Source organism: Salvia hispanica, chromosome 2 (assembly GCF_029641045.1).
Source record: "Salvia hispanica isolate PSC_SH4W2 chromosome 2, Shi_PSC_v1, whole genome shotgun sequence".
Classification (NCBI taxonomy): domain Eukaryota; kingdom Viridiplantae; phylum Streptophyta; class Magnoliopsida; order Lamiales; family Lamiaceae; genus Salvia; species Salvia hispanica.
This window is the reverse complement of record NC_142693.1, coordinates 30193866-30209832: the sequence shown is the minus strand read 5'-3', so window position 1 is coordinate 30209832 and position 15967 is coordinate 30193866. Positions and strand designations below refer to the sequence as shown.

The 15967-nt window shown below is 42.9% G+C and overlaps 1 protein-coding gene and 1 pseudogene across 2 annotated transcripts; one reads left to right on the top strand and one right to left on the bottom strand.

Annotated features, from left to right (window-relative positions):
* Positions 1 to 955: 955 nt before the first annotated feature.
* Positions 956 to 4795, bottom strand: LOC125192082 (uncharacterized; annotated as a pseudogene). The gene is made up of 4 exons (XR_016135230.1): positions 4030 to 4795; positions 3719 to 3937; positions 1519 to 3420; positions 956 to 1432 (listed from the first exon to the last, which is right to left on the bottom strand). The product of XR_016135230.1 is annotated as an uncharacterized LOC125192082 (transcript).
* A 189-nt stretch (positions 4796 to 4984) lies between these two features.
* LOC125201688 (7-deoxyloganetic acid glucosyl transferase-like) lies at positions 4985 to 7428 on the top strand. The gene is made up of 2 exons (XM_048099902.2): positions 4985 to 5863; positions 6273 to 7428. Exons 1-2 carry the CDS (start codon positions 5341 to 5343, stop codon positions 7205 to 7207), a joined length of 1458 nt encoding a protein of 485 aa, XP_047955859.2. The 5' UTR covers positions 4985 to 5340; the 3' UTR covers positions 7208 to 7428.
* The last annotated feature ends 8539 nt before the right edge of the window (positions 7429 to 15967 follow it).

Here is a 15967-nt window from a genome sequence, read left to right as displayed (position 1 = left end):
GTTGGGAAATTCCAAGTAAAAGTGAATTGGATGTTGTTTAGAAAATCTCCAAACACTGCTGCCAGAAACTGTCTCGTTTTGACAGATAGAGGGAAAACGGTCATATAGTCCAAGCCACGTTGAATTTTTGAATGAGATTTTATTTAAATGAAACTAGACATCAGTGGCTTTTTTATGATATAAGGAACACCTTCTAACTCTTTTGGACCAGAGAGAACGGAGCCTCCAAAATCTGCTGTTGTGAACATAGGATCTCTATGAGATTTTCCCAAAATTTTCCATTTTGAGTCTAAAGCTTTCAAGCTTTTTCTAATGCAATGCTATACTTGTTTTAACCCACATTTGAGCTTGTAAATGTGTGATAAGAATGGTTGGATATCCTTAGCATGTCCACATTCCTAGTAGTGATTTATAGTGCCAATTTATGATCATCGAGAATTACATGAGAAATAAAATTTTGAATAGAAATATGCATATGTTGAAAATGATCTTCTATATGTCTCTTATCGTAATAATTGGATACAAAAGATTTAGATGGAGTATTTTAATAGCTGTTGCATAATGGTAATTAATTTATGTACGTGATATATGTATTTTGTTATGAAGGTGATAATGTATCGAGTGTTAGCCACCAAGACAAGAAAAGAACAGGTTCACCGGTAAAAAGGCTATTGAAATCAAAATATGTTGGGCTTACAAAGGTAGTGTATTTCTCACCCTATTCTTTAATTCTCTTAACCAATATGCTTTTTGCTGCCTGAATGTGGTTATAGTTCTAAAAAAGTAAGAAATGTGATGCTATGACTACTTTTTGTAACATATTCTTCATAATGAAGTTGTATGTGTTGGGGTTTGCATCTTGATGTAAAGGCATCATTGGTACTTTGATATTGGACTAATGAAATTTTATCTATGATTCTCATGTATTTAATTTGTAATTTTGTACCATGAAAACTGCAAGATAATGACCTGTATTGAGAGAGATATTTTTGCTGTTGTTGATAAGACTAGTCATTGGACAAATATATTAATCCTATCTTCAGCTAAACCTAATTAAATCAATAGTAAAGAGTGAACAACCTTCTCGCTTCATCTCAAAAACCCACGTTGGATTTTCTGCAGCTGTGCTAGAGCTTCTATCATATTTATCCTTTCATAAGAAGAACCTGCACAACACTTTAAGGCCAACTCCAATATAGATGATGTGAATTCCACTATTTTTTAGCCATGTTCTTCATCAACATTCATAAGTAAGTTGGCATCTATAACTTGATATGTGAATTCTGGAACGACCTCTCAATCCAACTCTTCAAGCTTAGATCTCCAACAAACATGTCGTCATTTGGCCTTTTTCTCGTAAAGACTTCCATCAACATCACACCATAGCTATAGACGTCGCACCTTGTGGAGACTAGTCCTTCTGAACCATACTCTACATTCACAAAAAAATATGAAACAAGACTTCATTTAATTAAAAAGTACTCTATATACATAATCGATATAACTGTAACAATTCACCTGGAGCAATGTAACCCAATGTTCCTAGGGTGTTGGTTAACACCGAGCTATCTCCATTGCACAACAACTTTGCTATCCCAAAATCGCTTACATGGGCAACCATATCTTCGTCTAACAAGACATTACTTGGCTTAAAGTCACTGTGGACAATTGGTGTCGAATATCCACCATGAAGATACTCCAAAGCCAATGCAACATCTACCATTATGCTCAATCTTTCCATGAAATTCAAGAAATAGTTGTGGGAATATAACCATTTCTCAAGGCTTCCATTGGGCATATATTCGAGTACTAATGCCTTGAACTCTTCATTGGAACAACAACTTATGACACTATTCAGGCACCTGTGTTGAATACTACGAAGAATCTCACATTCGACATCAAATATCTTTGAAATACCTTCTAACTGAAGATTAAACACCTTGACTGCGATAGCCTTCCCGTTGTTAAGAATTCCTTTGTACACAGAGCAAGAACTCCCAGTGCCAAGCAGATTGCTCTCACTGAAATGCTCAGTCGCTTGCAGAAGTTCGTAATAAGAGATCCTTTCTGGCACAATGGATATCAGCTCATCAACTTCTCTAGTTGTCTTGTCTTTCCTCTGTATCTGACAAAGATAAAAGCTAGAGAAACAATTGAAATGAAAGTCGCAACCCCAAACGCAATAAATGAAGCTCGTTCCACCTTTTTCCTCTTTGATCTGTGATCAGAAACAACTGGACAAATTGGGACATGGAACCTTTGAATTCCACACAATGCCTCATTTTCCTTGAAAGAATCTATAGTGAAGTTTCTGAAAGAACCACCACTTGGAATTTCTCCACTCAGAGAATTGAAAGAGACATTAAAGTAGTTGAGAAATTGAAGTGTTTCCAAAGACTTTGGAATTGAACCAGAGAGGTTGTTGTGGGACAAGTCAAGACTCACCAAACTTATCATGCTTCCCATGGAAATTGGAATATAACCTTCAAGTTTGTTATTTGCCAAAGACAGATTAGCCAAATTCTGTAGCTTTCCAATAGTGCTCGGAATAGACCCTGACAACTGATTCATTGATAGAACTATAGAGATTGCTATTCCTAAATTACTCATCTTTTGACTGCATCAAAATATACCTTAAAGAAGAGATATTTCCCAAACATTTAGGAATTGAACCTGATAATTGGTTTTGGCCAATACTTAATAAATAAAGATTGTATAAATCACATACAACCTCAGGAATGGAGCCTTGCAACTTGTTAGCATCAAGATACAATCCTTGAAGCTTATGCATATATTTGATGGAAAGGGGAATATTACCAGTTAACTCATTCCCCTCTAATTCGAAGAGCGTCAAGCCTTTTAAACCACCTATTTGAACAGGGATACTACCATTTAATTTGCAGCGGGAAGAATCGAATTTTTCGAGTGAGGAAGATAAATTCCCGACAGAAGCTGGAATGACGCCGTATAGAGGATTATCAGCAATAACTAATTCAGTTAAAGACCTGCAATTTGATAATGATGTAAGGAAGCCCAAGTTTGATGAAGATGGTGCATTTTTAAGATTGTTTTCGTACAGTGAAAGTTCTTCGAGAAGTCTTAGGTTGCCAAGATCCGTAGGTATATAACCACTCAATTTGTTATCACCAATTGAGAGAATCCTGAGTTGAGAACAATTAGATATAGAATTTGATATTGGTCCAGAGATTGAGTTAGCTCCAAGATGAAGCTTTTTAAGAATGGGAGAGGTATGGCATAGATTGGCTGGAAGAAATCCAGATAAAAGATTCTGAACAAGCTCAAGGTATTGAAGAGTTGAAATGTTGAAGAGATCATGTGGAATAGTACCACTAAAGCTGTTCAACCCTAACGCTAATCTCTTCAGTCGGCGAAGTTGGCCAAATTCGGTAGGAATTATCCCTGCCAAAGATAAGATAATTTATTAGATAAGAATGCCGAATGTAACAAACGTATAACTTCTTCTGTCCGTTAGTAATAGTCTTGCTAGTGGTCGACACCGATTTATTGTAAAATTGATAAAATATGAGATGGAGAAAAATTAGTTTGAGTACTATAGTATTATTTCAAAAGGTAGGAGATGAAGTGATAATTAGTGATGGGCCATGTTACCTAAAAATGGAAGGGTACTATTTTTTGTGGATTGACATAAGTGAAAAAAAGAAAGAATATTAGCATCAAATTTTCAATGTCTTCTTACCTGTCATGTAGTTTTCGGAGATTGAGAAGCTGGTTAGCATTGTAAGATTCCCAGAATCCCTTGAAAGATTCGCTGTGAAATTGTTGCGCCATAGTGTTAATCCTTGCAGAGAAGACATATTCACGAAAATATTTGAGGATAGAGTACCGCCAATCTTATTCACTGGAACACTAAAACTAACTAGACTGTGAAGATTGCTAATCTCAGGAGGTAGTGTACCTGTCACATAGTAATTATAACTATTCAAACAAACAATCATACACACATCAAATTTATGTGAATCTAATGCTATAATAACAAAACAAGAATACCATTCAAACTATTATCACCGAGGTATAATATCCGAAGAGATGTTAAGTAGCCGATTTCTGCAGGTATCTGCCCATTAAAAGAGTTTTTTGATAGGGACAAGGTCTTCAGCTGTGAACATAGGGATAGATTTGTTGGAATCGCGCCACTCAGCTGATTTCCAGATAGAGAAATCACTGCAAGAAATGGAAGATCACTGCAAATGTCTGCTGGAAGACTTCCACTCAATTCATTATGTGCCAACTCTATATACACCAGCTTTGACATGTTGAATATCTCAGATGGTATAACACCGGAGAGATGATTGTAAGCGATCCACAGCCTTTGTATTCTGATGTTTCCCCAACTCTTTTGGGATTTCTCCACTCAGAGAATTGGAATTTAGGTAAAGAAATCGTAGGTTTGTTAGGTTTGAAAGAGATTTGGGGAAGGAACCACTGAAGCTGTTGTTGGTGAGGTCGAGGGAGACGAGGAAGGAGAGGTGCCCGAGCTGTGGTGGAATGGTGCCGGAGAGATTCATGTAAGAGAGATTCAACGCGGATACTCTGCGGTGACGCGAGCTGCAAGAGACGCCGATCCAGCTGCATACGGAGCTCGAATTAGTCCAATTTGTTGCGAGTATATGAGAAGGGTAGAGATGATGTGTTGTTTTAGTAAAAGAAGTGCAGTTTGATCAGTGGCAAGGCTCATTTTGGCTGAACAAGGCGTTTGGAAGTTTATGGTCAGGAATGCATATGCGAGAATGTAGTAATACAACATTTTCTCCATGGCTACAAATTGGAAGGTGTGGTTTATTGATTATAATTTGGCACAGATAGAGGAAGAGGGATAAGAGTCATAGAGATATTCTTCTATCATATTATCTGATCCATGCAACAAGCACCACTTATTTCACTCATCGCTTAAGATACATATGATAAATAATATTAAAAGGAATAAAAACTGAAATCGAATAAAATAGAAGTTAAAATAAACCAAATGAAAATTACTAAAGCTAAGTATCTCAAATTGTCAAATTTGTAGCAATATTCTTTTAAGATTCTAAAATCGGCCGAACCGCCACCTATTATTTAACTTGAACAAAATCATTCCCCAATCTGTTACACATACTAAACATGTTCCTTTAGCGAAATAGACAAGTAATTAGCTACATATTTGCTTAGGTAATCAATGACCGATGCCTATATATTGAATGCAACATTATCATACTTAATCAAATGTCATTATCCCTTCATCTATAAAATGCAAGAATTCATCACTACATATATAATGGTTAGAGGATTTTAGAATAATAGTAAAAACAGCAAATAACTATGAGTTCGAAATCGGAAGAGAAACTGCCGGCGCACGTGGTGATATTCCCATTCCCGGCGCAGGGGCACATGAATTGTATGCTCAATCTTGCTCATCTCTTCTGTTTATCTGACTTCCACGTCACCTTCATCGTGTCAGAGTTCAGCCACCGCCTCCTTCTCAAGAACACCTCCGTCCCCGCCACTTTCGCCGCCTATCCCGGTTTCCAGTTCCGGGCTATCCCCGATGGCCTCCCCGATGATCACCCCCGCTTCGGTGACAAACTCGGCGATATCATTCCCGCTGTTACAAACATCATGGTTCCACTTTTCAAGAAAATGATGGCTGACGAAAACCTCCTCGCTTCCCCTCACCGCCGGCCGGCCACGTGCTTCGTCGCGGACGGAAGTTTCGGATTCGCCGCTGACTTTGCGGAAGAGAACGGCCTTCCCTTGGTCTATTTCCGAACCCCCAGTGCCGCCTACTTCTGGGCTTTTTATCAAGTCAATGATCTCATTCAAGCTCAAGAAATTCCCATTAAAGGTAATCTAATTACTACTCATTCCGTTCGCCATTAATTGTCTCAATTTACCGTTTTTTCCTGTCAATGAATGATTATCTCGTTTGCATTTTACTATTTTTGGTAATTGATTCCATATTTCACTAAGTTTATCTTACTCATGTTATTATAAAATTAATACTAGTATTACATAAAAGTATGAGATACCTTCACTAACCTTTTCCACCCTCTTCGTTACATTTCTAAAAATTCGAGCCGTGTCAAACTAAACTGATTATTGGCGAACGGAGGAAGTACAATATATATAGGATTCATAGACTAAATAAACATTCTATATTGAAATGCTTAGTCTTTTAGGACGAGTTCTTTTATTTTGCACGTAACATTATCATTTTTTGTAGAATTTGAAACTTTACTTCTTCCATTATGCAGGGAAATCGATGGACGGATTAGTGAAAGGCATACCGGGGATGGAGGGATTCCTGCGCCGCCGTGACCTGCCGAGCTTGTTCCACACCGACGATGTAAACAACCATCTTCTTCAGAGATTAGCTGCAGCGACAAGGCAAATTGTACGAGCACAAGCAGTCATATTCAACACCTTCGAAGATTTAGAGGGGACGATTTTATCAGCCATGCTCGAAGAATTGCCACGAATCTACTCTATTGGTCCGATCCACGAGCACCAGAAATCCAGGCTCATTGAAAAAAAATCCGAGGCCTCAATTGTAGCCGGAAATTTATGGCTGGAAGACCGGAGCTGCATTGATTGGTTGAACGCTCAGCCACCGAGATCGGTGATATATGTGAGCTTTGGGAGCATAACAGTTGTAACGAGAGAGCAATTGATGGAGTTCTGGCATGGTTTGGTCAATAGCTCTCATAGATTCCTGTGGGTGATGCGCTCAGATTTGGTCACCGGAGAAGATGGGGCCGATCAAATCCCGGCAGAATTGACGGAGGGTACTAAAGAAAAGGGTTACTTGGTGAAGTGGGCGCCGCAGGAGGAGGTTCTCGGACACCCAACAGTGGGTGCATTTTTGACGCATAGTGGATGGAACTCGACACTGGAGAGCATTGTCGCTGGTGTGCCAATGATATGCTGGCCTTATTTTGGTGATCAAACCATTAATAGTAGGTTCGTGAGTGAAGTTTGGAAGATTGGACTTGACATTAAAGATACTTGTGATAGATTGATTATTGAGAAAGCGGTTAGAGAGGTTATGGAAGTGAGAAAGAATGAGTTTATTGAAAGGGCAGATGGTATGTCCAAAATGGCTAAGAAGTCTGTTGAAAGGGGAGGTTCTTCATATACCAATTTGGATGATCTAATTGACTATATCAACTCATTGATAGTAAATTCATAAAATATTGGACTATTTTAAAGCTCAATAATGTTGTGCCACAACGGAGGCAAGCCGCGTGCATGACTTCCCAGTCTCTTGCTCTGTTTTTGTATACTCCATTAAGTTTCAATGGTCCATTTTGATAGTCCACTGAAATTAGTTCTATTTCTAGTTGATAGAAACTCTCACCACCGCATATTTATATCTTACCTACTTTATTCATTTTTATTCTTTATATCTCATATTTTATCCATTGTTCGTTAAAACACAAGTTGATGTCATTCGGGCCGATCCATCGAATTTCAGGTATGTCCTATTTAAATTGAGAGCTAATCTAGTTGAAATATTATCATGAATCAACGTTACCATCATCAACTGTATTAACTATCCGATTCGAGAGCGATTTTTAGATTGTGTACGATCTAAATTTATGCAATTAATTTTAAAAATTTACAGCATTTATAGTGAAAATAACGTTACCATCATCAACTGTATTAACTATCCGATTTAAGGTTACACATGCGTGTATTCAATGTAAGAATTTCAACCAACTCAAATATTGTACATAGATGGATTTATTAGAAAAAGGGCATTGAATTTAGATTTATTTGCGTGTTGTTAGTACTGTTGAAAAGTAAAATGCGGAAAATTAAAATTACTAAAAGCTTTGAAGACTACATTGTATTTGGTTTGAATTGTTGTTGATACATGGAGTACATAGGTATTTATAGGACTCTAGATATAAATATACCTAGAAACTATACCTATTGGAACTCTACAGTATAAATGTTATTCTCTTCCCAACAAGTTGGGACTCCATATTTTCTCTTCCCCACATACTTAGGAATTCTCTATTCATCTTTCCAACACTCTGATACGAGTATAACCCCTACGCCAGCAGAGGAAGCAGAGATAACACAAACTCCGCAAGCGGAGTCGACAATGGATGTGCCGGAGCAGCGAGATTTCGATGCCAGCAGCTTAGTTGGAGAGGAAGTAGAGAAGAGAGTGAAGAGTCTGAAGCCGAAGAGAGTGTCGAAGAAGCCAAATAGATATGGAGACTTCGTCTCCTATTAATTGGCCTTTTAGTCAAGCTTATTTTATTTAGTTATTAAATGTAATTTGGTGTTGGGCCAAACTTATTTTATCTTTTGGGTCGAGCATAATTATAAGCTCCTTTTCGGGTTTTCTTTGTTGATTCTTTCCCAAATCGTAGGTCGAATCAACCCTAGGGTCCTTAGTATAAAAAGGGAAGATAGCGTTATTTTACGATCATGAATGAAATAACCTACTTTTCCATTTGCTGCGCACTTTTACTTCTTGTTCAATCTGCTCAAAACGGCGTGATCGACGGGGAGAGCCTGCGACTGCCTTCGTGTGTTCTTGGAGACGTGCAAACGGCGCCTCCAGCGTGTTGAGGGAAGATTTCTCTTAACAAATTGGTGCTTCCATTCCCGAACCATGTCCCTTCCGCCTTCGACGCGTTGTCGTGTGGAAACCCTCCCGATGACGGAATTGCCGATTTCTACTTCACCGGTGATTTCACAGATCATGGATTCGCCTCATGTGGATCCTCTATCAACTACCCTAGAGTCCATATTGGCTTCGATGGCTCGATTCGAAAACAAATTCGAGGAACAGGATCGGCGGATACTGCGCTACCCAGATCGGAGCGCGAACCACCTTATGGTTCAGCATTTGCGGCTGCCTCGCGGGTCGATCCTACGACCGCGATATCCATTGCGATCCCTTCGTTGCCCCTGGGGGGTGGCGGTGTTGGGCCCTCTGCGATTGCCAATCACCAATGGCGTCCCACGGCCAGCAACGATTTCAGTATGCGGGTATCGGGGTGCTACACTTCGGGCTTTTCGAGTGGGGATTCTTCATTGTATGGAGGACCACCGGGATTTCAACGCCCTTAGGCAAACCAGATTCCCAATTCCCGCCCGCTCACATCTTGGGATCTCCCTTGGCCTAAGGGCCCGGCGGATACTTTCTCAGAGCGTCAACTCACTGCTTGGGACATACCGGCTGTGCGGCAGTGGTCAGGTGGCGGAAATCAGGATCCATTTCGGCAGTTCAAGATGAAGCCGCCCCTCTTCGATGGATCCGATGCGCCTAGCTGGATCTCGAGAATTCAATATTACTTCGATCACATCCAAATGCCGGAGGATCAGCGTTTACATTATGTGATCATGTTATTTCTACCCCCTGCATCAGAGTGGGCATTTAATTATCGAGCAAACAACCCGTTCGCTCAGTGGTCGAGTTTTTTGGATGATGTTAGGAGAAAGTTTGATCCCCGCTACTTTGTTAACTATATTGAGCTGATCGCCAAGCTAGTCCAGACCGGTTCTAGCGGACTACCACAAGGAGTTTGATAGCCTGTTGAACAATATTAACGGCATTCCGGAGACGACACTGCTGCCCATCTACATTGGGGGATTGCAGCAACCGGTTAAAAATCAGGTGCGGTTTCAACATCCACCTTCGGTGGCAGCTGCGATGGCACTTGCGTGGGAGTTTGATAGTGCCGTGGACCGAAGCCAGCCAACGTCGGTGGCTAATAGGAGGCCATGGTAGCCTCGCGAGAGCAAATCAGTCGGGCCTACTGGTGGCGCGACCCTGCAGCAGCTCAGATGAATTCTGGTCGTCAGCATCATACCTCCAACAAACCATATGATATTTCAAAACTACCAATAGTTCGGTTATCTGCAGCTGAGAAGGCAGAGCGCTCCAGATTGAATCTTTGTTGGTATTGCCCAGAGAAGTGGGTAGCGGGCCATGTGTGCAAGAGAAATTTCCTGGCCTACATGGGTGTTGATGAGGACGAGGAGGAACCACAGGAGGAGCCTGCGGAGGTGCAGGAGATCATTGCTGCAGATTTATCTCACATTTATGCCTTAGAGGGGCGACAACGTTCTGATTCGATCGGGTTCAGCGGAGGCGCTTATCTTGGTGGACACGGGTAGTTCACATGATTTTTTACACCCCCGGATCGCAGAGAAATTAAAACTGCCATTGAAGGCGGTTCGCCCGTTAGGGTTTATGTAGGGAATGGCGAGTCGCTTTTGTGCTCGTTCGTCAGTGTTCAGACCAAGCTGATCATTCAAGGTCAAAAGTTTTCGGTGGGACTTCACATTCTGCCCATTCATGGCCCAGACGTGATTTTGGGAATGGCTTGGTTACGCTCCCTCCATCGCGTGACAAGCGACTATGACGCAGGCACCATTGAATTCTTGCGGGACGGGAACCCGGTGTGTTTAAGGGTGGAACAACATCTGCCTCGTCAGGTTTCTGCGAGACAGTTTGCCTCGATCCTGTCTCTGCAGGGCATCGCAGAACTGTTCGAGATGGTCCCAGTTCCCGAGGTGGATTCCACACCGTCCGATGCCACGACATTCCCGGACAACCTTCCGCCAGAGGTGTTGGCAGCCCTAACAACCTACAGTGCTATTTTTCAGGTCCCTTCGGGGATGCCCCCAGCCCGCCCATTCGATCATCGAATTCATCTGTTACCGGGTACAAAACCTGTGAATGTCCGCCCCTACCGGTACCCCTACTTTCAGAAGAACGAGATTGAACGCCAGGTACGTGAGATGCTTGATACAGGCATCATCAGACCTAGTCAGAGTCCGTTCTCTTCGCCTGTTCTGCTTATTAGGAAGAAAGATGGATCATACCGCTTTTGCATTGGTTACCGCGCGCTGAACGCTGCCACGGTACCCGACCATTTCCCCATCCCCACAACCGACGAATTGTTTGATGAATTGGGGGCGGCGCGATTTTTCACGAAGCTGGATTTGAGATCCGGGTACCACCAGATTCGAATGCACGCGGATGATGTGTTCAAGACAGCTTTCAGGACACATGATGGACATTTTGAATTTTTGGTAATGCCGTTTGGGTTGACAAACGCTCCGTCGACATTTCAGGCAGCCATGAATGATATCTTCCGCCCTCTGCTTAGGAAATCCGTCATCGTTTTCTTCGATGATATTTTAATCTACAGTCCGACAATTGTGGATCATGGGCGCCACCTTTTGGAGGTTTTATCTATCCTTCAATCTCATAAGTTCTTTATTAAACTGTCAAAATGTTCATTTTGTTGCTCCACAGTTGACTATTTAGGACATTTTATCACGGCGGGACAGTTGAAAGCAGACCCGAGCAAGATTGATGCCATGGTGGCTTGGCCAACCCCGTCGACGATCAAACAATTAAGAGGGTTATTGGGCTTAACAGGGTACTACAGACGCTTCATAGCAGGGTATGCAACGATTGCGGCACCCCTTACAGAACTCTTAAAGAAGGATTCTTTTCACTGGTCACCGGATGCGGATAGAAGCTTTGCAGCATTAAAATCAGCAATGACTACAGCTCCGGTGCTACGTTTGCCGAACTTCTCGAAAACTTTTTTCTTGGAAACCGATGCTTCGGATTTTGGTGTTGGGGCGGTGTTGCTGCAGGAAAGCCACCCAATTGCATTCTTTAGCAAGAAGCTGGGACCACGACGCCGTGTTACATCCACTTACCATAAAGAGTTGTATGCAATCGTGGAGGCAGTACAAAAATGGAGACAATATTTGTTGGGTCGAGAGTTTGTGATTCGAAGTGATCAGAGAAGCCTTAAGGAATTACTACAACAGATAATCCAGACCCCGGATCAGCTGTTGTATGCCCGAAAACTTATGGGGTACAAGTTTCGGATTGAGTATAAGACGGGAGCATCAAACCGAGTGGCTGACGCTCTGTCGCGTCGCGATGTCGAGGTCGAGGTCGAGGACCAGCAACCAGACTCGGCGTTGTTACTGGCAGTGGGCCATCCGGTTCCTGATATTTTTGAGGTTCTGCGTGAGGAGGTGGAGCAACTGCCGGAATTGGCAGAGTTAGCCTCGAAAATCAGTAATGGTTCAGCTCCTTTGATATTTGCAATGCATGATGGGTTGGTGTTTCGTAACAGGCGGATCTTTGTGGCAGCAGATTCAAGGACAAAAGATGCCTTATTGTTTGAGCACCATTCGACCCCATTGGCTGGTCATCCGGGATTTGATCGCACATTTCGCAGGTTAGCGGCGGCGTTCTATTGGAAAGGGATGAGACGGGATGTCAAGCAGTTCGTGGAAGCTTGTTTCGAGTGCCAGACAACGAAATATTCAACTCAGAAACCTGCAGGCTTGCTGCAGCCTTTACCAATTCCTTCACAGGTATGGGAGGATGTCTCTATGGACTTCATCACCGGGCTGCCGCAATCCAGGGGTTCACAGTGATCATGGTGGTGGTGGACCGCTTATCCAAGTATGCGCACTTTGCGCCACTCCCGACTCGTTTCGACGCTTGGAGAGTCGCAAATTTGTTCATCGACACGGTGGTGAAGCATCATGGCTTTCCTAAAACATTGGTATCGGATAGGGACTCGGTATTCCTCAATGAGACGTGGGAGAATATGCTTCGTTTGAGTGGTACAAAGCTACACTTCACAACCGCTTACCATCCTCAATCAGATGGTCAGACAGAGGTTAGAAACAGAGGACTAGAGCAATATTTGAGGACATTTGTGGCAGATCGTCCGGCACAGTGGTCGAATTTTCTGCCGTGGGCGGAGCTCGCCCTTAATTGCTTTCACCACGAGGGCCTGGGGACATCTCCTTTTCATGCCTTGTATGGCAGAGAACCTCCCCCTTTAATTGCAGCACCCCCCTCTGCAGCGTACCCTCCAAATGTAGCAGAAGTTGTTCGCCAGCGCGGTGACCTCATTGTTGCATTACGCCGGAATTTAGAGAGAGCCCAGCAACGTATGTGCAATTCGGCGAACAAGCACAGGCGTCACGTGGAGTTCGCAGTGGGCGATCGCGTGCTGCTCAAACTGCAGATGTACCGCCAGCACTCGGTGGCGCGTCCTCTGTCCACCAAATTAGCTCGCCGCTTCTATGGGCCATTCGAAGTAGTGGAGAGAATCGGTCCAGTGGCTTACAGGCTTCGGTTGCCGGAAGGAAGTCGTATTCATGATGTTTTTCATGTGAGCCTCTTGAAGCCTTTTATGGATAGTAGGATCAGCGAGGTAGCTGCCTTTCCGACATATTTCGCGAGGGGAAAGTCAGTTGCGCGACCGACTAAAATCTCAGCAGAGCGCCAAGTGTTAAAGGACGGCGTTACTGTGGCCGAGGGCCTGCTGCATTGGGATGATGACGGTGGGGTGCACCCGACATGGGAACCGATGCGGGTGATTCAACGGCGTTTTCCTCATTTGATCCTTGGGGACAAGGATGAGCTTAACGAGGGGGGAGTTGATACGAGTATAACCCCTACGCCAGCAGAGGAAGCAGAGATAAGACAAACTCCGCAAGCGGAGTCGACAATGGATGTGCCGGAGCAGCGAGATTTCGATGCCAGCAGCTTAGTTGGAGAGGAAATAGAGAAGAGAGTGAAGAGTCTGAAGCCGAAGAGAGTGTCGAAGAAGCCAAATAGATATGGAGACTTCGTCGTGATAAATAGTTTATACTCGTATTCAGGAGTTCTTCACTTTTCATTGAAAGTTTAGACTCTTATCAAGGAGCTCCTTCAATTTTTTGTTGACTATTTTAACTCGTGTCATAGAGCTCTTCAATTTTTGGTTGGCAGTTTTAACTCGTGTCAAGGAGTCTTCTTCGGCAGTTTTAGCTCATGCCATAGGAGCCATCTTCGGCAGTTTTAGCTCGTGCCATTAGGAGCCATCTTCGGCAGTTTTAGCTCGTGCCATTAGGAGCAATCTTCGGCATTTTTAGCTCATGCTATTAGGAGCCATCTTCGGCAGTTTTAGCTCATGCCATTAGGAGCCATCTTCAGCAGTTTTAGCTCATGCCATAGGAGCCATCTTCGGCAGTTTTAGCTCGTGCCATTAGGAGCCTCTTCATTTTTTTTTTTCTGACTGACAGTTTTTACTCATGTCGAGGAGTTCAATCAGACATTTTAGACTCATGTCGAGGAGTTAACAAGTCTTTGGACTGAAATTAGTTTGCAGCCCAAAGCTTAATTTGGGGGACCATTCTCGACCCATTCCAGCTCAAACTATGAGCCCATTCTTTTCATTTTTCTTTCTTTTTGAGCCCAATAACACTTAGGCCCAAATTACTCATCCTTGCATACGGACGACTTCAAACAACCGCCTCATTTCACCTTCTGCAGCGGCTTGCGGCCTCTTCTCAACCTTTTTTCATGCGCCCTTTCCTAGCGGGTCTTTCTCCGGCTGTCTTGCTACTTTCTTCTCCGGTAAATCAGCCATCGATTGTTCGGTCGCATACTTCCTCTCCCCCTTGGTCGCATTCTGTCATCGCTCATCTTTGGCCTTTACGACAAACTGTGAACTCCCTTCTCTGTATTCTTATCTTGACTGTTGTTGTTATCTCTTCGGCCTTCTCAACAGGAACGAACAGAACTACTATGGCCGTCCGACATCTTCACCTTCAGGTCTTCCTTCACAGGCCTCTCTGACTCTACCGGCAACAGTTCTTCTCAGCCCTGTGCAGTTAGCCTTCTTCTTCGGACGTGGCTGCTCGGGGTTGGCCACTGGCCTTTCATCTTCTCTCATCTCAATGAATCTTCCGGTTGGGACTGTCCTCCCCCACTCAGCCTTTCTTCTCTTGTCGGCTTTGTTCGTTCAGCAGCGTTGATAAGGCTAATTTCATGCATTGGTTATATAGTGAAAAGCATCACATTTCTGTTGGGTCTAACATGTTTGATTAAGCCAGGTGTGTGATAAAGCGCTAGATCCAGGAGATACTGGAGGAAACAGTCTAGCGAGGAACAGAGCAGAAATTGATCAAAACTGAAGAAAAAGAAGGCTAGAGGAAGGGAGTTAATAGCTGAGGGCAACAAAGTCTATCTATACCTCGCTGGGCCCCACCTCAACGCCTATAAATGGAGGAGTATGCAGCACGAAAAAAGGAGGAGAACTTTTGCTCACACTTAGCTCACACACACACACACTTGGAAATGGGAATTCGGGATGGTAAAGGGGGTCGTTTTTGAGTTCAGTAGTTCCGACGTAACACCGTCCGCGTGAGGGCGAAGATACAATCATTTTAATTTCAGTTTGTTGTTTCTTGTTTTTTTTTTCGAACTTCACTTTCGGGAGTCGAATCTGCTGTTGATGTTGCTTAATTTTCCTATGCATTTCTGTTTGGTTCATTTACCTTAGTTGGAGTTGATTTATGTTGAGCTATTTTCTCTGTCGACATGATGTTTGATCTGGGAGTTCGATTGTTGATCTGTAATTGTTGTTGTTGATCTGTGGAGAATCCAAATCTGTTGTTATGGAGCTGTTTTTGGTTGGAGTTTTGTGTCGGATGCTTGGATCCGGAGTGGATTTAGCATCCGAGTTTTGGATCTGAGCAGGGGAGATAGATTTGTGCATGAATTTCAAGTGTTATGCTCTGTTTCTGTTTGGCTTCGTCTAGTAGCGTAGAATTTTCTGTTATCTTTTCGTATGTTACCTACCTGTTTTGAATCTGATTGTTTGTTTTCGAATCGCGTCCGATTAAATTTACCGAGTGTTCTTGCGAGTCCGTCGGAGAAGATGAAGTTATTTTTCAGTTGATGCTTTAGTTAGTTATTCTGCAGCTTTTATTTTCGTCCGTATCTACCTTTTCAGCTTTGGGTCCCACTTGCATTTTAAATTCCCTGGTCTAGGTAAATTAGTTACGAGTCCTTAGATCTAGTGATTGTCTAGTCTTAGTTTTCATGCAATATTCATTTCTGCCTAGATCTAGCTGTTAGCATAGCAGAGTTCATTTCCAAGCCTAG

Excerpts from the sequence above, each read along its gene's own strand:
- LOC125201688 (XM_048099902.2), top strand. The coding sequence starts at position 5,341 with ATGAGTTCGAAATCGGAAGAGAAACTGCCGGCGCACGTGGTGATATTC. Across the intron at positions 5,864-6,272 it reads TCAAGAAATTCCCATTAAAG|GGAAATCGATGGACGGATTA; the intron begins GTAATCTAATTA and ends TCCATTATGCAG.